General features: G+C 51.4%; 2 protein-coding genes across 5 annotated transcripts in view; one reads left to right on the top strand and one right to left on the bottom strand.

Moving 5' to 3' along the window:
• BCAP31 (B cell receptor associated protein 31) overlaps positions 1-3,174 on the bottom strand; it is a 25,148-nt gene extending 21,974 nt beyond the window's left edge. The window contains exons 1-3 of one of the 4 annotated variants that reach the window (XM_023753020.1): positions 3,058-3,128; positions 2,156-2,246; positions 1,882-2,017 (exon numbers count right to left, since the gene is read on the bottom strand). In XM_023753020.1, coding sequence (XP_023608788.1) covers positions 1,882-1,936 — 55 coding nt within the window. In that variant the 5' untranslated portion in view covers positions 1,937-2,017; positions 2,156-2,246; positions 3,058-3,128. Of the gene's footprint in view, positions 1-1,881; positions 2,018-2,137; positions 2,247-2,639; positions 2,748-3,057 lie in introns of those variants that run through there. The other 3 variants (XM_023753019.1, XM_023753022.1, XM_023753021.1) reach the window with 3 other exon arrangements.
• A 350-nt stretch (positions 3,175-3,524) lies between these two features.
• ABCD1 (ATP binding cassette subfamily D member 1) overlaps positions 3,525-22,158 on the top strand; it is a 24,950-nt gene continuing 6,316 nt past the window's right edge. Inside the window, 6 exon segments of the mRNA XM_006087694.3 lie at positions 3,525-4,827; positions 7,879-8,059; positions 18,378-18,520; positions 18,613-18,781; positions 19,344-19,375; positions 19,377-19,439. Coding sequence (XP_006087756.1) covers positions 3,919-4,827; positions 7,879-8,059; positions 18,378-18,520; positions 18,613-18,781; positions 19,344-19,375; positions 19,377-19,439 — 1,497 coding nt within the window. The 5' untranslated portion in view covers positions 3,525-3,918.

Here is a 22,158-nt window from a genome sequence, read left to right as displayed (position 1 = left end):
GATTATTATGAAGCAGACCCAACCTCCCTTCATTTCCCTTCACAAATACCTCAGGATGTAGCTCTATCAGAGAAGAGCCTTCGAAAATGGTTAATGTAATCACAATGCCATCACCAAACCTCAAGAAAATCAGTAAGTAGCCCTCACTATCAGAGCAAGAATCCCACAGTCCAATTGTTGCATTTTTAAATAGCTGGCTTGTTTGAGTCCAAAGACAAGGCTCTAATTCTGCATTTAGTTGAAAAGTATCAAAAAAAGAGAAAGAAAAGTATCTTAAATCTCTCCTACTCTATGAGCCCTTCCCTTGGCCACTTTTGTTTTCTTTCCCAATTTACTTTATGCAAAAACCAGGTTGTTCAGCCTACAAAGCCTCCCAGATAGCAGCTCCCAGGAGGCCTCTGTTTCTGTATTTCTTCCAAATTGTATGAGGTATGAAGATTCAAGATATGGTTTTTGGCAAAAAATATTCCTTAGGTAGTGCTATATACTTTCTATAGTATCACATCAGGTATATGCGTTTTCATTAAAAACAGCTTTTTAAAAAATATTTTTTATTGATTTCAAAGAGGATGGGAGAGGGAGAGAGAAACAACGATGAGAGAGAATTATCAACTGACTGCATCCTGCAGGACTCTACTGGGGATCAAGCCGCAACCCAGGCATATGCCCTGAACGGGAATGAAACCATGACCTCCTGGTTCATGGGTCAATGCTCAACGGAGCCACACGGGCCAGGCTAAAAACAGTTTTAAAAAATATCTTTGGAGCCCTAGCCGGGTGGCTTAGTTGGCTAGAGCATTGCCCCATACACCAAAAAGCTATGGGTTCAATTCCCCATCCCTAAGTGAACATACTTAGGTTGAGGATTTGACCCGATTGGGCACATATGGGAGGCAACTAATGGATATTTCTCACATCAATGTTTGTTTCTCTCTCTCTCCCTCTCTCTCTTTCTCTCCAAAAATCAATAAAAACATATCCTCAGGTAAGGATTTTAAAAATATTTTTTGCCCTGGCTGGTATTCTCAGTGATTAGAGCATTGGCCGGCCCACCAAGGGGTCACAGTTTCAATTCCTGGCCCTAGTCAGGGCACATGGGGGAGGCAACCAATCAGTGTGTCTCTCTCGCATTGATGTTTGTTTCTCTCTCTCCCTTCCTGTCTGAAATTAATAAAAATATATTTTATAAAAATAAAATAAAAGCAATGGGAAAAATATGCTCGGGTGAGAATTAACAAAAAAAAAAAAAAAATATATATATATATATATATATATATATATATATATATATATATATATCTGTGGAGTCTCAGCCTCATTTGTAATGTTCTAATTTAAGTCAGAACGTGTTCATATGTCATATGCAATTAAAAATTAATTAACTTTTAACAGGTCCTCTGTTCACTGAAAGAGAATATGGCTTCACCCTGCATAGGCTGAGTAATGCTCATGAGGCTACTACGCAATGCCAGTGAGAGTAGTTTAGTAGGACAAAAGTCACCAAATAAGCAACAACGTGACCCCGTGGTGCAAGTCTTCCGGATCCCGCATTTACCATCCTCCAAACCCCAGGGACCCAAGGGGAAGCAGGAAGGCATCATTCCCAGAACCGTAACTAGAGCTAGGTCTTCTTCCCTTTGGGGCATTCAGAAGACCAGAGGCAGGGTGCACAGGAAAGGAACTCAACAAGATATGACAAAGCAGAACGGTGTGAAAGGTTGGCAGTAGTAAACACAACCCCTGCCACCCCCACCCCAGACACGTTCTACCTGTTTCTGTCTGGCCCTAATTCCAGGGTCTACCAATTTTACACACATAAGCTTTGGGGCTTGGCAACAGTCTCGTTCTTATATGCCTGCCTGCTTGTTCCACAGGCCGTACCTTTTGGGTGAAATGAAGGGAATGCAGAGAAGCAGCACAGCAAAGACCTCTGCATAGAGGAAGGTGGCAACTGCAGTCCACTGCAGGCTCATTCTGTTGCTAGAAGATTTTCAACAGGGAGATGTGAGCTTCTTTTCTACAGGGCACAGAACGAACAGGAGTCATGAAAACTGGACAGCCATGCTACCCTGGAAAAGGGGCGCCACTCAGCAGGGAGACTTAAGCATTCATGCACAAAGGCCTGCCCAACTTCCACCTGCCGGGGCGGAGTTACTTTGCTGTCCCCTCCAGTATGTGCGTCAACATGTCCAGAGCCACCTTCTGGACAATTCCTTTCCCCAGGGAGTCCAAGGGACACCTTGTACCTGTTTAAGTGGGAACGTGTTTTTAACAAAGATTATATAGATAGGAGAAAATTCTCAACACCCATCAGGCCCGCTCCCTTCCCAGAGACGGGAAGCTCTCGGCAGAGACTCCCAGCTCCCAGCCGGCTCCGCGGCGGCAATATTTCAGAAACGCAGTTTCTCCAAAAGCGAGGGCACCCCCCCCCCCAACCAGTCCCGGGAGGCCCTTCCCTAAAACCAGCAGCTCCCTCTGGGGCTAGAGCGGAGCTTAACAGGCTTCCAGACTGCCGGCGTCTGCCTCCGATGGGACTGGAGGACTCGGAGTACCTCAAAAAGCCCACAAGAGCGACTCCTAGAGGGCGGGAGTCAAGCGACATCAAGGGCCAAGAGCAAATGCAGGTCTCGGCTAAGTACCTCACCGCTGCATCCAGAGAAACTTCTAGAAGCAACTGTCTACTCAGAAGCCGGAGGAGACCCTCCCGGCGGCCTGCGGTCGGCCAGTCTCACCTGACGCCGCGCACAGCCTCCCCGGAGGCGCCTCGACGTGGCCCTAGCCCGGCACGCCCCCCCCCCTCCGCCCCAATTCCCAGGCCCGAGGCTCCTCCGGAGGGGCTTGGCCACCGCCCTCCGACACCGCAGCCGGCCCTCACGCCCCCGGAACCGAGCTCGGCCCGCCGCCGCCCCCACTTCCCTCAGCCCAACCCTGCCCCCGCACTCCAGGATCGGCCCTCGACCCCAGGGCCTCTCCACACTGCCCGCCGCTCCCCGTCTTCGAAGAGCAGAGGGGACCTGGGCGGCCCCAAAGCCCGGACAGGCTTGCGGCCCCGCTCACCGAGTTTCTCACAGAACCGAGCACGCTCCACTGCTGCAGCCAAACTCTCCCACCCTGGCCCTGGCCACGCCCCTTCCCCCGCAGCCGGAAACCGGAAGCGTAGACAGGGTCCCGCCCCTCCCCCAGCCGAAGCAAGGCCCCGTAGGCTCCGCCCATGGGCGCTTTCCGCCCCGGCTCACGAGCCGATGCGCCGATTCCCAGGACTAGGGAAGAAACAGAGCTTTGGAAGCGCAGGGGGGGCGGGGCGAGGCCTTGGGGGGAAGACGGAGGGGCTGGTTTCTCTAGCCCGCGCGGTCCTCCCACGTCTCTTTTGGTCCGGGAAAGGGGTTGGGGGTCCACCGTGGGGGAGAAGGCGGGGTGGGGGCGCAGTGCGCCCCGGGCTCCGCCTCCCGCCCCTCCTTCGCCTCCTCCCTTTCCCCTGACTCGCCCCTGGGGAGGGGTGGGTGGGTGGGGATTCTGGGCGGGTGGCGGAGTCACTGTCGCTTCAGCCAGGCTGTGGAGAGGACGGACGCGCCTGGTGCCCCGGGGAGGGGTGCCACCAGGGTAGGAGGAGGAGGTGGAGAGGAAGAGACGCCCTCTCTCCTTGAGCCATCTCGAGGTTCTGACCCCAGGGGCTAGGAGACTGATAAGTTCCTCCACCTCCCCTGCCTGAAGAGGCCGCGACCCTGGAGGGACCTGAGCCCACCGCACCAGGGGCTCCAGCACCGCCCCAGTGGCCTGGAGCAACAGCCTCAGGGACCACTGCAAGATTTCCAGTTGCCTAGACAACGAGCCGGGGTCAGAGCAACAACCCTTCCAGCTACCTGCCTCAACTGCTGGCTCAGACACCAGTCCCAGCCCCGTGCATCCAGCCCAGGTGACATGCCGGTGCTCTCCACCCCCCGGTCCTCGCGGGTGACCACGCTGAAGCGCACAGCTGTGGTCCTGGCCCTCACGGCCTATGGAGCCCACAAAATCTACCCCCTGGTGCGGCAATGCCTGGCTCCAGCCAGAGGCCCTCAAGTGCCTGCAGGGCAGTCCACGCAGGAGGCCTCTGGGGCCACTTCGGGCACAGGGGCCAAGGCCGGTGTGAACCGTGTGTTCTTGCAGCGACTCTTGTGGCTCCTGCGGCTGCTCTTCCCCAGGATCCTGTGCCGGGAGACGGGGCTGCTGGCGCTGCACTCAGCCGCCCTGGTGAGCCGGACTTTCCTATCAGTGTATGTGGCCCGCCTGGACGGTCGGCTGGCCCGCTGCATCGTGCGCAAGGACCCGCAGGCCTTTGGTTGGCAGCTCCTGCAATGGATCCTCATCGCCCTCCCAGCCACCTTCATCAACAGTGCCATCCGCTTCCTGGAGGGCCAGCTGGCCCTGTCTTTCCGAAGCCGTCTAGTGGCCCATGCCTACAGCCTCTACTTCTCCCAGCAGACCTACTACCGAGTCAGCAATATGGATGGGCGGCTTCGCAACCCTGACCAGTCCCTGACAGAAGATGTGGTGACCTTTGCTGCCTCTGTGGCCCACCTGTACTCCAACCTGACCAAGCCACTCCTGGATGTGGCTGTGACCGCCTACACCCTGCTTCGAACGGCTCGTTCCCGTGGGGCCGGCACGGCCTGGCCCTCGGCCATTGCTGGCCTCGTGGTGTTTCTCACAGCTAACGTGCTGCGAGCCTTCTCTCCCAAGTTTGGGGAGCTGGTGGCAGAGGAGGCGCGGAGGAAGGGGGAGCTGCGCTACATGCACTCTCGCGTGGTGGCCAACTCAGAGGAGATCGCCTTCTATGGGGGCCATGAGGTGGGGCAGGTTGGGGTGCTGAGCTTGGAGGAAAGCATGTGGCTGGGAGGCCCAGGGGCAGGCAACTGTGAGTGGTGGGGAAAACCAGGGCTGGCTAGAGTTGATGCCAGAGGTGTAGGCAAACCACAGGAGAGGGAGACTGGGATGATGAACAGGGCCTGGGACAGCCCAGATTTAGGCACAGAAATGGAGAAGCAGGAAGGCTGGGTGGGACTGCCCTGGGCCGGCTGCCTGGCCACTTCTGCTTCCTCTCAGTGAGGCTGTCCTGGGCTTGGAGCTGCTTGGGGCTGCGGATCCTAGCGGTTTGAGATGCTAGAGCTTCTGTCTCGCCCCATTCCTGCAGTCAGCTGGAAGGAGGCTCCTGCTGTCCGGGATCAGGGATGGTGGAACGTGGCCTGTTGCCCGGCCCCTCCTGGGGCCCAGGGCCCTTTGAAGGCCGGCGTCCAGCTAAGCTGGCCAGCCAGGCAGGCAAGCGTTACGGGCATGACTCAGCCCAAGCGGAGTTTAACAAGCAGCACCCAGCGCGCCGGCCTCAGCAGTGGCCGCGCTTCTCCGCCTGAACTCAAGGGCCAGCCGGGCTGCAGGCTCGGCCTCCTCCCTGAGGCCCTGAGGCAGGGATGCAGGGCCCAGGCCGCCACCTCCGCGAGACGTACTTCCTGTCCGCCCAGTGGCCACCCTGCCCCTGGCGTGGCAGACCTTCCGCCTGTGTCCCAGGGCTCAGCTCCCCAGTGGGCCGGGGCGGGGAGAGGGGCAGGGTCAGCCTGGGAGCTGGGCGCTGGGAAAGGTTACTGCCGGCCAATGCTCCCTTTATCTCGCCTCAGCCCCTCCCCTTCCTCGTGCCTGGGGTTGCAGCTGCCTCCGGGCCCTGCTCTCCTGCTCCCCTGTTCTGTACAACTCTGGTTTCGGTTCCCAGTACTGGTGTGGGGGGGAGGGGTGCAATGACATCCACCTCCTGAAAGCCTATGTGTCCTCCCTGGGTCAGGTGGCCTCTTGCCCCTGGGCCTTGTTTCACTGGCTGTGCATTGGACTCCAGATTAGGAGAAAAGCGCCTAGTCTGCAGCCTCAACCCCCTCCCGTCCTCTGGCGCACGCGGCTGCAGGGCCTTGGCAGGCAGCCGTGGCCTTGGGTGAGGCGCTTGGCACATTACCCGCAGCTACATTGTCAGCCCCAGCTGGCACTCCTGCCAGCTCCCAGCACGAGTCAGGATTGCCAGGGTGCTCAGAGGAGGCGTGCTCACTTCAGGAACAGGAGATTGGGCTTGAGGCAGAACCACAGGATGCAGAGGACCTACCTATATGGTGAGGGCAAAAGAGAGATCACTGGCTCTTTGAAGGACTTCCTGTGGGCTAGCTTCAGGAAGTAGCGTGTTGGCTAGGAGGGTGCAATGGGGGGGTGCTTAGGAGGGCAGTATACGTTCTCAATCTGTCTGTTTAGGCCTCTGCCAAAGGGCTGGAAAGCAACATGGGACAACAGGCCCCCATGGGTGGGTTGATTTTCCTTATTGTGCAGGCATGTGGCTCATCCCAGGCCCACTGACTGGTGTCCCAGTGGACACTGGCCTAGAACATGTTAGGGCAGAGGTGCCTGGCTGGCTTGTGGGAAGACAGCAGAGTATTCTTTTCTTATTGAGCTTTCAAAGAGGAGCGTTATTTAAACACAAATGCACCCACATATATACACACTGCAACCTCTTGTTGGCTTGAGAGCAAGATAAACTTTTCTTTTTAAAAAATATTTTTTATTGATTTCAGGGAGGAAGGGAGAGGGAGAGAGAGATAGAAACATCAATGATGAGAGAGAATTATTGATCGGCCACCTCCTGCACACCCCACACTGGGGATCAAGCCCGCTACCTGGGCATGTGCCCTGACCTCCTGGTTCATAGGTCTCAACCACTGGGCCATGCTGGCCAGGCGGTAAACCTTTCTTAATAAGTCAAAAGCATCATTTACAAAACTCTGGTTCTCCTGATGGCTCTGCCAGCGTGGTCCAAATTCCACACCTCTTGCTACCTTCAGGTTGTGTGAGCTTGGGCAGGTCACTGCCTCTCTGGGCTTCTGTAGTATTCTACTGTACAATGGAAATGAGAATACAGGTAGAGTAGCATGTGGTGAGCATCAAATGGAGAGTCAAGTGCCAAAGCACTTGGCTAAGGAAATGGTGCCCAGGCTGGGCAGCTGTTGTCAGTCAGGGGTGGAAAGGCAGAGCTGGGATGCATGCTCCTGTACTGAGCCAAGAATCCATGACCCAATGGTCCCCTTGCCTTGACCACTTCCTGACATCTCCAGCACCCCCATCCCTGCCTACCTGGATGCTGCTGTCATGGGAGAGCCTCTTTCTCTCCCACTCCCTTTCCTGCTCTCTCTTCTCCAGGCCTAAGATGGCAGGTGCTGGCCAGTGCAGGAAGCGGGAGGGGAGGGGAAGATGGGGAGGCCCACCTCCCTGGAGCCTTCAGTTGGCCATTATTGGGGGGGCCTCTGGGGCTGGCTCAGGAGCATGCCCTCCAGGTTGCAATGGGAAAATGAAGTGGAAGTTTCTCACCCAGAAGATCCCTGGGGAAGGTAGCAAGAGGCGGGGCCTAAGTAGACTGTTGATCCAAGTTCTTCAAAATGAAGTACTGCTTTTTGCTTAGTTCAGGTTAGTCCTCCAGTAGTTACCCAAAAATACAGGCAAGGTGGCTACCCTTGGCCCATGTCCAGAAGCTGCCCAGGGCAAAGAGAAGGGCATAGTGAGCTTCCCAACAAAATAGGTAGTAGAAAGAGGGAACCAGAATAAGCCTCTGCAGGTGAGGTCATGAGTCCCTGCATCATCACTGCACCCCAGTGCCATGATGTCAGACAATCCCATACTGTCATCCCCACCCCCCGCCCTGAGTTTGAGAGCTTTTGACTGTAAAAGTGGCCCAGTCATAACCCCCAGCTCTCAACCTTTTCCTGGCCATCAGATGGCATGGCACAGGTATACTTGGAGATTGGGACCTCTTGCTATCGTCCCCATGTTAGCTACCATGAGGTCTCTCAGGCTCTCTCTCTGTCACCCCCGCCCTGGCAGGTGGAGCTGGCCCTGCTGCAGGACTCCTACAAGGCCCTGGCTTCGCAGATCAACCTCATCCTGCTAGAGCGCCTGTGGTATGTCATGCTGGAGCAGTTCCTCATGAAGTATGTGTGGAGCGCCTCAGGCCTGCTCATGGTAGCAGTCCCCATAATCACCGCCACTGGCTTCTCAGAGTCAGGTGAGAGTCGGCACTCCCAGGGGGTGGGGGCGGGGCCCAGTGCTCAGCCGGTCCATCTGCTCCTGAGGCCTGACTTCCTGGAGATCACTCTCCTTGCTGCCTTCCCCTGTGAGTCTCCCCTTTACAGCATCTCACACGTCTTGGTACTGCTCAGCTGAGCCCGGGGACTGACCCCTCACCAGGTGCAATACCCTCAGCCAGCTGTGCCTGTCCTCAGCCCAACTATGATGGGAAGGTGGGAGAATGGGGGAGTACCTTGAGGGAGCCCCTTCCTCCCTGGGCCTTGTCTTTTCCCAGGCCTCAAACAACACTGGCAGGTTTCAGAGGCTGACCTCTGCCCTAAGGCCTGGGGGGATTGTTTAGCAACTGGATTATCAGGATTCTCGTTTTTGTTCCTCTACTGCAGTGGTTCTCAACCTTCTGGCCCTTTCAATACAGTTCCTCATGTTGTGACCCAACCATAAAATTATTTTCGTTGCTACTTCATCACTGTAATGTTGCTACTGTTATGAATCGTCATGTAAATATCTGATATGCAGGATGGTCTTAGGTGACCCCTGTGAAAGGGTCATTCGACCGCCAAAGGGGTCGCAACCCACAGGTTGAGAACCGCTGCTCTACTGGTTTGCAACATATTCCTTCTATTTGCAGTCTTTTCAGGTTGCCCTTTCAAAGGTTGACTTGTGTGCACACGAAAAACAGTCTAGCTCAGCGATTTTCAACTGGTGTGCCGAGGCACATTGGTATGCCGCAAGAATTTTTAAAACATGCAATACGTGACCATTTGGTCAGGGACACTGACCTCATTTCCCTTAGGTTGTCAAATAAAAAAAATGACAACAGCCAACACAACAGTAGCCATCCGGTGTGGATCAAAATTATATCTCTATGTTTTTTGTCAGATCGGCAAAAAATATAGTATATTTCTGGTGTGCCGCAGAATTTTAGTAATTAATGTGTGCCATGAGATGAGAAAGGTTGAAAATCGCTGGACTAGGTTAATCCAATGGCTCCTCCTCTTCCTGGTCCTTAGAACACTAACACAAGGACCAGCCCCGCTCACATGTTGTAGCCCAGTGTCACGTTTGCATTCTTGTGTGGGGGTTTTTTTGGTTTTGTTTTTGGTTTTTTTAATATATATTTTTATTGATTTCAGAGAGGAAGTGAGGAGAGAGAGACAGAAACATCAATGATGAGAGAGAATCATTGATCGGCTGCCTCCTGCATGCCCCACACTTGGGATCGAGCCTGCAACCCAGGCATGTGCCCTGACCAGGAATGGAACCGTGACCTGCTGGTTCATAGGTCGACGCTCAACCACTGAGCCACACCGGCTCATTCCTGTGTTTTTTTTACTTAGCTATTGCTATTGGGCTGATGCATGTCTAAATTCATCCCCATATTTACCGATTTCTCTGCTCACCAGTCCTTTCCCACAGCCTAGTCACCTTCCTTCAGATAGACATCTTTCAGAAGTTCTTTCTGTAAGGCTTTCATGAGGGACACTTCACAATTATTTTGTTGTCTGAAAATGTCTTTATTTTATCCTTTTCCCCAAACTAAAGATTAGCTGGGTATGGGAGCCCAGGAGGATAGTTATTTGCTCTCAGCCACTGACAATATTCCATTGTCTCTGCTGGAAAATCTGTTATCAGTTTAACTCCCCACAGCAGCCTGCATTGTCTCTCTGGTTGCTTTTAGATTTACTTTCTCTGCTAGTCTGCTATTTCGCTTGGAAGTGTTACCCTGTGGGTTTCTGTTTATCCTGCCTTCAAATATTCAGATTTTTTAATTGGTCAGGAAAATTCTCAGCTGTTGCCTTTTCAAATATTGACCTGTTCCTTCTGAACTCCTGCTGGATATCCTCCCTCCTCTGTGGCTCTTCCACTCTTACTATTTCCCATCTAGAACTATCTGTACTGAATCCTGGGAGATTTCTTCAGATCTTCTTCTCACTCACTCGCCAATTTTCTCTTCAGCCGAGTCTCATTTGAATTTTTTTTTTGTTTTGTTAAAGGGGAGAATGATGATTTTTATTTTTTTAAATATATTTTATTGATTTTTTTTTTACAGAGAGGAAGGGAGAGGGTAGAAAGTTAGAAACATCGATGAGAGAGAAACATCGATCAGCTGCCTCCTGCACACTCCCTACTGAGGATGTGCCCGCAACCAAGGTACATGCCCTTGACCGGAATCGAACCTGGGACCCTTGAGTCTGCAGGCTGACACTCTATCCACTGAGCCAAACTGATTAGGGCTGAATTTTTTTTAATTTTTTAAAATTTGTTATTGATTTCAGATAGAGGAAGGGAGAAGGAGAGAGATAGAAACATCAATGATGAGAATCATTGATCAGCTGCCTCCTGTACATCCCACATGGGCATGTGCCCTGACCAGGAATTGAACCTTGACCTCCTGGTTCATAGGTCAATGCTCAACTACTGAGCCACGACTGCTGGGCTAATTTGAATTTTTTAAAAATTTCAGTGACTACTTCTACTAAGTTCTATTTGATTCTCTTTCAAATAGAAATTTGAAAATAGAAATTTTCATTTTCAAATAGAAATTTCAAATTGTTTTGGCAAGTGTCATTTTCTCATCTTTTGACTGCTCCTTTTATGCTGTGTATCATATTAATGATACACAATTTCTATCCTATGGGGTTATCTGAATTCTTGGGGGTTATCTGAATTCTTGGGGGTATAAGCCAGCTTGATCTTCCATCTGCCAGTCTTCACTCATGGTAGATTCTTTCCTTGTGGGTTTGTTTCTTGTTTTTTTCTTTTTTATAAAAATTTTTTAAATTAATTTCAGAGAGAGGGAGAGAGAGATAGAAACATTGATGAATCGGCTGCCTCTGCACGCCCCTACTGGGGAATTGAGCCCGCAATCCAGGCATGTGCCCTGAACGGGAATCTAACTGGCAACCTTCTGGAGCTGATCGATGTTTCTCTCTCATCAATGTTTCTAACTCTCTATACCTCTCCCTTCCTCTCTGTTTGTTTCTTGTTTTTTTCTTTTTTATAAAAATTTTTTAAATTAATTTCAGAGAGAGGGAGAGAGAGATAGAAACATTGATGAATCGGCTGCCTCTGCACGCCCCTACTGGGGAATTGATCCCGCAATCCAGGCATGTGCCCTGAACGGGAATCTAACTGGCAACCTTCTGGTGCATGAGACAACGCTCAACCAACTGAGCTACCCTTGTGGGTTTGTTTTTTATCCTCACCCGAGGATATGTTTTTACTGATTTTGAGAGAGAGAGAGAGAAACATTGATTGGTTGACTCCCGTAAGCGCCCCAAGTGGAGATCAAACCCACAACCTAGGTATGTGCCCTGATAAGGAATCAAACCCACAACCTTTTTGGTGTATGGGAGGATGCTCCAACCAACTGAGCCACCTGGCCAGGGCTCCTTGTGATTTTTGCCACAAGACTTTCCTGGGAACCCTATATGGCCTAACAGGAGGGTACAGTTTCCCCAGTGCATATTGGCTTCTGTTTTGGCCAAGCACTCCTGGTAATTAACCACTTGGAGGCCATTTTCATATTCACCTCTCCGTTTGGGGAGGAGGAGTTCCTGAACTTGGCGGTAGTATTCATTTGAACCCCAGACACATAATTACCAATTCTTAGAGGTGACCTTTTGTTCCCTGCGCCTAGAGCTCTGGCTACATGACCTGTCTTCTCAGTCTCTAGAGATTTCACTGGTGTACCTGGCTGCTGGCTTCTCTGTGGGCTCCTGGGAATTTGCCTTGCTTTCGTACCAGCATAGCCCTGTTTTCTTTTTATTCTTTTCTTATTGATTGATTGATTGATTGATTGATTTAGAGAAAGAAGGAGGTGTTGTTCCACCTTTTCATGCATTCATTGGTTGATTCTTGTATGTGCCCTGACCAGGAATGAAACTGCAATCTTGGTGAATGGGGACAACACTCTAACCAACTGAGCTACCCGGCCTGAGCTATAGCACAGCTCTGCTTTCAAAGGTGTTCTGGTTAATTCAGTTTGGTAGTAAGGGTTTTCAGTTATGTAGAGAAAGAGCCTAACTTGTTTCAGAAGTCTCTCTCATTCTCTCCCTATTGGCAGCTCTGCCTTGGGGCCTCCCGTAGGTACCTTCTGCTGTCTGTCCCTCTCTGGGTGACCCCAAGAGAAAGGATCTAATTGGAGGGGGGTAGTTACTTTCCACCAATGGGCCTCCGTTAAGAGTGGCCCTGATTTTTTTTCAAGCAATCGAGTGAAGCTGTATTGAAACATTTTCACTGGAAGTTAACACAAATGGGAACAATGAAATATTGGCTCTGCCATTAGCTATTCAAAATAATTGAGGAGCACATATTTGGATGTAATGGGAAAGTAAGCATTAGGAAGAGTGGCAGGCATTAAAAATAATAGAAATTAGCAATTCTTGTATAAAGACATCAGGTGGGATCTATGGCCCTGGGCAGTTCGAGTTCCGCTGCGCTTCTTAGAGACGCTGCTGGGAAGAGGGTGAATGCCGGTAGCCACTGCTGCCACCACTTCTGTTACTGGGTGGTCTCATCCAACCCTGGCTGTGAGAACTCTGGGGCCACGTGACCGGAAGTACCAAGGCCGGCCTACGGAGCACGTGACCACAGAGCTTGGGTGCCATGACACCTTCCCTAGTTCCCTCCCTCCCCCACAGGTTCCCACCTATTTCATTTCCTCTTACCGGCTTCAAGCTGTGAAGGTTCCTGGTGGGCACTTTGTCTTCCAAAAGTGGCCCTGATTTAGGCACAGGTGCCAGAGCCAGTCAGCATACCTGGTCCAGAACATGGGAAGAAACTCATGAGGAAACAGACCTATGGTTTCAGGAAGCACCTGCAGCCACTTCCCTCTGCGCCTGGCATTGGGCATGGCTCGGCCTGCCTAGCACCTGAGGCCTCTCCCTATGGTTTCAGGAAGTACCTGCAGCCACTTCCCTCTGTGCCTGGCATTGGGCACAGCTCAGCCTGCCTAGCACCTGAGGCCTCTCCCTCCTCTGAAGCCCTAGGACTTTTTGGATCCTCTGCTATGTCAGACTTCACGGTGATTTAAGAAGCATGAGCTCCTGTCCCCAGCCTCTTAGCTTTTATAGTCAGTTGCCTGTGAAAATGTGCAATTCTCCTGTCTTGCTCATCCCACTTCTGTCTCACTAGACTCCTTGCTATTGCCCCAAACACCAGGCAGGCTTCTGCCTCAGGGCTTTTGCAGATGCTGCTCCCTCTGCCAGGAATACGCTTTCCTCTAATGTCCTGCCCTCCTTCTAGCGGACTTTTGCTCACAGGCACCTTCTAGAAGAGGCCTGCGCTGTCCATGACCCTACCTCTCTCTTCTCCTTCACCACCTCCCTGCTCTCCCAGGCACTGAACACCCTACCTATTTCACTTCTCTGGTTTATAGTCCCTCTGCCCTTTTATTTATTTTTTATTTTTTTAGTGTAGGAGGGGTTTTAGTGTGTTTTTTTAATAAATTTTTATTGATTTCAGAGTGGAAGGGAGAGGGAGAGAGAGAAGGAAACATCAATGAAGAGAGAGAATCAGTGATCCGCTGCCTCCTGCAGGCTCCACACTGGGGATTGAGCCCGCAGCCCGGGCATGTGCCCTGACAGGGAATCGAACCGTGACCTCCTGGTTCATAGGTCAGCGCTCAGCAACTGAGCCACACCAGACCCCTTTTCCCCTTTAGACTGGGAGGTCAATGAGGGCAGGGATTTTGTCTGTTTTGTCCCTGTTCCAAATGCTTCAAGGAGGCTCAGAGCACTGGGGGCCAGTGGGAGGAAGCAGGCATTTATCAACTGAGGAATATGTAGATGCCTTTACCCTACTTATCTCCTGGCCCTGCAAAGCTAGAGGGCCCAGGGGAGGGGCAGCCTCGCCATGAACGGCCGCTGGGTGTCCTGTTGTGGGGCCTTGGTCTTAGCTGCCCTAGGGCAGTTTATTCTGTCTCCAGGGAGGTGCCAGCTGTTGCCAGGATGCCCAGGCACCTGCAGACCCTTTCACTTTATGCGTAGTCACGGTCTAGCTCTCAGGACATCCTGGGAGGAGGGCTTGTGTCCCTCTTCCTGTTAGGGGCTGTGTCCCTGGGGACACAGTGGGAAGGAGGCCCATAACCTTAGACTGTCACAATTCCTGACTCACTCCCCTGTCCAGTTCCCTGGATTCCTGGCCCAGGCCCCAGAAGGTGGTATGAGGCTCTCTAGCCAGCCATCGTGTCCCCTTTCTACCGCATACTGCCCCCTCGCTGCTCTGAAGGCCATCTGCCCTGAGACAACTTCCTGCCCCACCCATCACCGTATCCCTGAGGCTTCTCTCTCTGATCCGTCTAAGCCCCTGGATACAATCCTTCCCAAAACTTCGGCCTCAGGAGCCCTGGCTTCCCCTGGATAGCCCCAGTGGGTACTGCTCACTCACCCACACCCAGTACCCTCAGAATCAGCATTCCATTACTCCTTACCGACATTTCTAGAACATTCCTTATATAAAAGCCCTGCCCCTTTGGGTTTTCCAAGGGTCAAGGAAGTCAAGGCCACTGACAAGAGAGGGTTGAAGTGAACAACCCTGGGGCCTAGATGGAGACAGCAAAGCAAGTTGAGACAGGAGCAGGCTCCAGGGAGAAGTCGGGACATGTAGGATGGCCGTTCTCATGGAGGCCACAGGGGGAGGTGAGGGAGAAATGGGAGCTGTAGTGGGCGTCCAAAAGGGGATAGTTATGCACGGGAGGCTTGGGGGTGCAACAGCTCTGGGCGTTAGAGGACAACGTGGAGATGTGGCCCCAGAGGGGCTGCTGTGAATAGGACAGGACACAGGGCGAGGACAGTCTAGGGAGAAGGAGCTGGGTGTGGCAAGAAAGAAAGCCAAATTCCTAGTGGCTCATTTTTTAAGTCTACGTTATTGAGATGTAATTAACATGCCACACACTTCAGCCTGTTAAAGTATTCAACTCAGTGGTTTTTATTTATTTTATTTTTTATGGATTTTAGAGAGGGAGGGAGGGAGGGAGGGAGAGAGAGAGAGAAAGAGAGAAAGAGAGAGAAAGAGCAATGTGAGAGAGATATCGATCAGTTACTTCTCCCACATGCCCGGACCAGGGATCAAAGCCGCAGCCTAGGTATGTGCCCTGACCGGGAATCCAACCCATGACCTTTCAGTGCACGGGATGACGCTCCAACCAACTGAGCCACACCCTCCAGGGCAGTGTTTTTTAATATATTCACATAGTTGTGCAATATCTAAGGACAGAACATTGTCGTCACCCAAAAAAGAAAACCCGGGCCCATTAGCAGTCACTCCCCACCCCACCCCCAGCGCCTGGCACCCACTAATCTTTGCCTCACTATGGACTTGCCTCTTATGGACACCTCATATAAATGGAATCTCACAATATGAAGCCTTGTGTGGCTGGCTTCTTTCACCCAGCAGAATGTTTTCAAGTTTCGTCCACGTTGCAGGATGAATCAGAGCTTCCTTCCTTTTAGGAATAATATTCCATTGTATTCGTGTACCAGAATTTCTTTATTCATTCACTGATGGGCATTTGTATTGTTTCCGCTTTTTGGTTGGTATGAAAATGCTACTTATGATCATCTGTGTGCAAGTTTCTGCATGGACATATATTTTTGCTTCTCCCGGATATATACCTGGGAGTGAAATTGCTGGGTCATATGGTAACTCTCTGTTTAACTTTTTGAGAAATTGCCAAACTGGTTTCCACGGTGGCTGTACCATTTTACATCCCCGCCAGCAGTATATGAGGGGTCAATTTCTCCACTTCCTCGCCAACACTTATCATCTCTTTAATTATAATCCTCCTAGTAGGTGTGACGTGGTATCTCATTGTGGTTTTGATTTGCATTTCCCTGATGACTAGTAATGTTGAACATCTTTTCATGGGTTTATTGGCCATTTGTATATCTTAGACATACAATAGAAATGTCTAGTAAGATATGTTGCCCATTGTTTAATTGGGTTACTTATCTCTTTGTTGTTGAATTGAAAAGGTTCTTTATATATTCCGGATACTAGACCCTTCTGAGGTTATGATTTGCAGATATTTTCTCCCAGGCTATAAGTTGTTTTTTCACTTTCTTGATGATTTCTTTTGGTGCCCCAAAGTTTTACATTTCGGTGAAGATCGTTTATGTGTTTTTATTTTTTATTTTTTTTTGTTTTTTTTTTAAATTAAATCTTTATTGTTCAGATTACATTTGTTCCTCTTTCCCCCGCCCCGCCCCATAACTCCCCTCCTTCCAGTTCCCGCCCCACCCTCCGCCCTCACTCCCCACCCACTGTCCTCATCCATAGGTGCACGATTTTTGTCCAGTCTCTTCCCGCATCTCCCATTCCCCTTTCCCCCCCAAGAATAGTCAGTCCATTCCCTTTCTATGCCCCTGATTCATTATAATCACCAGTTCATTCTGTACATCAGATTATTTATTCACTTGATTCTTAGATTCACTTGTTGATAGATGCATGTTTGTTGTTCACAATTTGTATCTTTACCTTTTTCTTCTTCCTCTTCTTAAAGGATACCTTTCAGCATTTCGTATAATACTGGTTTAGTGGTGATGAACTCCTTTAGCTTTTCCTTATCTGTGAAGCTCTTTAACTGACCTTCAATTCTGAATGATAGCTTTGCTGGATAAAGTAATCTTGGTTGTAGGTTCTTGGTATTCATCACTTTGAATATTTCTTGCCACTCCCTTCTGGCCTGCAAAGTTTCTGTTGAGAAATCAGCTGACAGTCTATGGGTATTCCCTTGTAGGTAATTGAGTCTCTTTCTCTTGCTGCTTTTAAGATTCTCTCTTTGTCTTTTGCTCTTGGCATTTTAATTATGATGTGTCTTGGTGTGGTCCTCTTTGGATTCCTTTTGTTTGGGGTTCTCTGCGCTTCTTGGACCTGTAAGTCCATTTCTTTCACCAGGTGGGGGAAGTTTTCTGCCATTATTTCTTCAAATAGGTTTTCAATATCTTGCTGTCTCTCATCTTCTGGCACTCCTATTATTCTGATGTTGGTACGCTTGTAGCTGTCCCAGAGGCTCCTTACACTATCTTCACACTTTCGGATTCTTTTTTCATTTTGCTTTTCCATTTGGGTGTTTTTTGCTTCTTCGAATTTCAAATCTTTGGTTTGATTCTTGTGCTCCTCTGGTCTGCTATTGGGTATAGTATTCTTTATTTCAGTCCATGTATGCTTACTTTCTAGTTTCTTTATCATAGCATCGAGGGTCTCATTAGTTTTCATGAGGCTCTGCTCAAGTTTATTGCAAGCCCTCAAAATTGCGATTTTTAGCTCCATATCCTCCATTTCTGTCATGTTTTTTTGTCTCCGCATCTTTTATGCTTTCTTGGTGCACCCCCTTGTGGTCTTTGTGCACAGTCTTGTTCTAGTTAAGCCTTAATTGTTGTAGTTAATACTAGAGGGATTTGACCACCAGGCCGACTGGCTGTGAGAATCAGCTGTGTGGAAAACTTCTGTCCTCTGGGGAGGTGCTAATCTAGCCTTTGCCTGAGCGATCCGGCAAATGGCTCTGCGAAGGGCTTGGGCGGGGCAGGATCAACAGGGCGGGTGGAGGGAGCAGCTATGGCTGCTCTCAGTCCGTCCCCAGGGGCTCCGCCTCTCTGTCCCAGCAACCGCTGCAAACCTCGGAGGGACCGTAGCCAGACAGTCCCGCTTCTCCCGTTTGAGTCTGGGTCCCTAGAGACTCGCCTGGATCTGTAGCCCAGAGTCTGAGACTCCCTCCTGATTGAAAACGACAACCGCGCCCTCAGCCACCAGCCCGCTTTGCGCGCGCACCACCCGTACCTTTAAATTTTCCACACTGCGCCTCCTCTGAGCCTCGGAATGCTGTTGTTTTTCCTTCTAGTTGAAGAGTCTCTCCTCAGCCAGCCTTCCTGTGGTTCTGGTTGATGTCCGTTCCGTCTTTTAGTTGTATTTTTGAAGTGGTTGTTTGCGGCAGCAGTCTCCGGTGTTTACCTATGCCGCCATCTTCGATTCCTATGTGTTTTTATTTTATTGCTTGGACATTTGGTATCATATTTAAGGAGCCATGTCTAATCTGAGGTCACGAAGATTTACCCCTGCCTTCTTCTAAGAGTTTTGTAGTCTCAGCTCTTACATGCAGACCAGTGCTCCCCTTTGAGTTAGTTTTGGTGTGAGATGGGGCGAGTGGGGGTCATTCTTTTGCATGTGGATACCCGTTCGTCCCACCACCATTTGCTGGATAGACTCGTCCTTCCCCCAGTGGGTCCATTTTAATCTCCCTCCCCGCCTCTCCCCTCTGCTGTGCTCCACAGATCCAGAAGCCGTGAAGAAGGCAGCTCCAGAAGCCGTGAAGAAGGCAGCCTTGGCGATGAAGGAGGAAGAGCTGGTGAGCGAACGCACAGAAGCCTTCACCATTGCCCGAAACCTCCTTACAGCTGCTGCGGATGCCATTGAGCGGATCATGTCATCCTACAAGGAGGTACCCCACCCCCGCGAGTCCACCCCTACCTTGCCCTCCATTCCACCCCCAGATGGCAGCAGCTGAGCCAGGGTCCCCCTTCCTTCCCGCAGGTGACAGAGCTGGCTGGCTACACGGCCCGGGTACATGAGATGTTCCAAGTATTTGAAGATGTCCAGCACTGCCGTTTCAAGAGGCCTGGGGAGCCAGAGGATGCACAGGCAGGGGCCGGGGCTGTGGTCAGGTCTGGTGTCCGTGTAGAAGGTCCCCTGCAGATCCGAGGTAAGGGCGCCCTCCCTAGAGAGGCCCCACTGGTCCCTGCCCTCCCAGCACTGGCACCTCCCAAGTGCCACCCAGAAGACGGACTCTTTAAGTTATGCCCCCAGGGAGGGCTTCTTGGGCCAGTTGTGGCTCTCACTGCCCGGTCCCTTCCAGGTGTCCTGGCTGGGATTTCTCTTTGCAAAAGAGGGGACGTGGTCCTCAAGTGGAGGGAGTCACTGACCCATACAGGCAGCAGGAGAAAGTTCAAGCCTACAGTAGGGGCCAGGATGCTGTGGAAGAGGGGCACGGTGTCTGAGCCACCACTGAGATGGTGCCAGGAGGGGACAGAGCAGGAGTTCCAGAGACCATAGAAATGGCTTTGCCCCTCCCCACACAGAGCACAGCACCAGACACTGGCAGGGGCGCAGGGGCTCTGCTTGTAGGAAGACCCGCTGTACTCCCAAGGGGCCTTGTACCACGCACTGGCATGCTGTTGGGGGTGGGGTGGGGGTATGTGGAACTTCCCAGAAGGCAAAGGGAGTGCTACTGCGCCCTAGCTTCCTTTTTTGTGCTCTCTCTCCAGGCCAAGTAGTGGATGTGGAGCAGGGGATTGTTTTGTGACAACATCCCCATCATCACACCCACGGGAGAGGTGGTGGTGGCCAGCCTGAACATCAGGGTAAGTTGAGTGGGCTGCGCTGGGCTGGGTCATGGGGCTTGGGGCCTGACCTTCTGCATCTACAAGCCCCAGCCCTTGGCATCCAGCCTGGCTACCTGCCTGTGTTGTCAACAGCCGTTGTTCCAAGATCTACGTGGCAGGCGGGCAAAGGTCAAGGTGGAAGACCAACGTGTCTCTGCCTGTTAGTTGTGGGGCAATGGAGACAGACAGATAAAAGAGACTCGAGATTACTAGGATTAGCCAAGAGTCACCTGAAAGTTCCTGGCCTTATCGTAGCCAGCCCCACCCCCACCCCACCCCACCGCAGTTCCACAGAAGACTTGGGGACTCTGGTTTAATTCCAACTGTGGTGGAAGAGATTGCCCTCCACTGACCTGGGCTTGGGGTCCCACCCATCTGCTTCAAGAAGCCCCCAGTGCAGCTGTGTATGCTGGGTGCAGCCTGGCCCTCCATCTGTGGAAACGAAGCCCTGGTGGCTGGCATCCACTAGTCAGCTGTGTCCCCAACCAGGACTTTGGTTGGGGAATGATGGAATAAATGAGAAACCTATGGGGGGCGGGCAGAGAAAGAAGCAAGAGGGAGTCATTTGTTCATTCATTTATTTATTCATTCAATCAGTATTTCCTGAGCTCCAGGAGGGGCACTGGAAACCAGAGGTAGATCAGGGAGACCCCACTGTGGGGGCCCTAAAATGTTACAAAGATCCCCAGTTAGACAGCTGCCCAGGGTCTAGCAGGGGCCGTAGGAAGGGTAGTCACCATCCCGGGGGAAGAGCAGAGGTCAGATGAAGCTTCATCCGGGAGTTTCCAGGCAGGTGGACAGTGTGGTGAAGAAGGCCTCTCCAAAAGAACAGGCAGTGGAGTGGTGGGAGCGAGAAACCGGTTCAGCAGGAGCCATGGTTGGGCAGGGAGTATGTGGAAGAGGCGAGTGGAAGGGCAGTGCCTGGGGCTCCTTTCTTTCATCTGCTGAGAGGAGCCCTGAGAGCCATTTGGAGGCTGGGAACATGTCACAACCACAAGCAGCACAGGACAGTGGTATGATCCCATTGCCCGCATCTCTGGTCACTCTTGGCCGGTTTATTCAAGGTGCATGGTTTCCATGCGGGCCCTGTGGAAGCCCAACTAGACAAAGATCAGAAGCCCTAGTGAGCAGGGACTCAGCTGGGTAGGGAGCAAGGCCAGGCAAGGAAGGGGTGACTGGGGTGGAAGAGCAGGGGTGGGGGGCTGAGCAAGAGCTCTGGCCTGGCAGAGCTGGTGGTAGAGCTGGGCTCTGGGGCTGGGAGATACTGGGGAAGAGGAGCAGTTCCCAGCCAGATGCTGGGGTGAGAAGGACAGCGGGAGAGATGCAGAGAAGGAAACGGAGCCCTCACACATCTGGCCCCACCCGAGGGAGTTTATGGTATAACAAAGGCCCACAAAGTGAGGGGCTCAAACAATGGAAGTGGAATCTCTTCCAGTTTTGGAGCCTGAAAGTCCAGACCAAGGTGTATGCTGAGAGCAGTGAGGGAGAATCCGTTCCAGGCCATTCCAGAGGCTGGTGGTTGCTGGCCACCATTGTTGTTCCTTGACTTCGCTTTAATCTCAGCCTCCATCTTCACATGGTGTTCTCCCTGTGTTTGTGGCTTTGTAGCCAAATCCCCCCTTTTTATAAATAAGGACACCAGTGACATTGGATTAGAAGTCAGCACACTCCAGGATGACCTCATCGAAATTGAACTAATTACATCTGCAAAAGCTATGTCCAAATAAGGTCGCATTCCTAGGTCCTGGGGGTTAGGACTCCAACACATGAATTTGGGGGGACACAGTTCAGCCCCCACACTGACCGAGGTAAGCCAGGGAAGGCCTCACATGAGCCACACTCAGATCGTCCAAGGACTTCGGAAGCTGGTACGTGGCCCAAGGACAGCAATCTCCCTGCCCTCTGACCCCTCCTTCCCGAACACCTCCCTCCCCACAGCTCCACTGGCCTTTTTTTACTAGCCAGTGAGCATCATGTGATTGGCCAACTGGGGAGCCTGAGGCCCTTGACGCTGAGCCTGGGGGTTACAGCGGCATCTCTGTGTCTCCCTAGTATCCATGGGGGCAGCGAGAGGGCTTCGGGGAGCAGGTAGAGCAGCGGTTCTCAACCTGTGGGTCGCGACCCCTTGGGGGTCAAACAACCCTTTCACAGGGGTCGCCTAAGACCATCAGAAAACACATATATAATTACATATTGTTTTTGTGATTAATCACTATGCTTTAATTATGTTCAATTGATAACAATGAAAATGCATCCTGCATATCAGATATTTACATGACGATTCATAACAATAGCAACATTACAGTTATGAAGTAGCAACGAAAATAATTTTATGTTTGGGGGTCACCACAACATGAGGAACTGTATTAAAGGGTCGCGGCATTAGGAAGGTTGAGAACCACTGAGCTAGAGTTTACTGTCCACCTAGAACTGTAAAGAAAGCACCTTTCCTGCCCTGGCGGGTGTGGCACACCCTGGCCAGTGTGCACAATGGTTAGAGCATCGGCTCCAGGCACAGAAGAGTCATGGGTTCAATTTCCAGTCAAGGGCACATACCTGAGTTGCAGGTTTGATTCCAGGCTCCAGTCTGGGTGCATGTGGGAGGCAACCAATCACTGTGTCTCTTTAGCACCAATGTTTCTCTTCTTTTTCTTTCTTTCTCCCCCTCTCCCTACATCTCACCCACCTCCCTTGTGCT

This window comes from Myotis lucifugus, unplaced genomic scaffold (assembly GCF_000147115.1).
Source record: "Myotis lucifugus unplaced genomic scaffold, Myoluc2.0 scaffold_40, whole genome shotgun sequence".
In the NCBI taxonomy this organism is placed as follows: domain Eukaryota; kingdom Metazoa; phylum Chordata; class Mammalia; order Chiroptera; family Vespertilionidae; genus Myotis; species Myotis lucifugus.
This window is presented reverse-complemented; position numbering and strand designations above follow the sequence as displayed.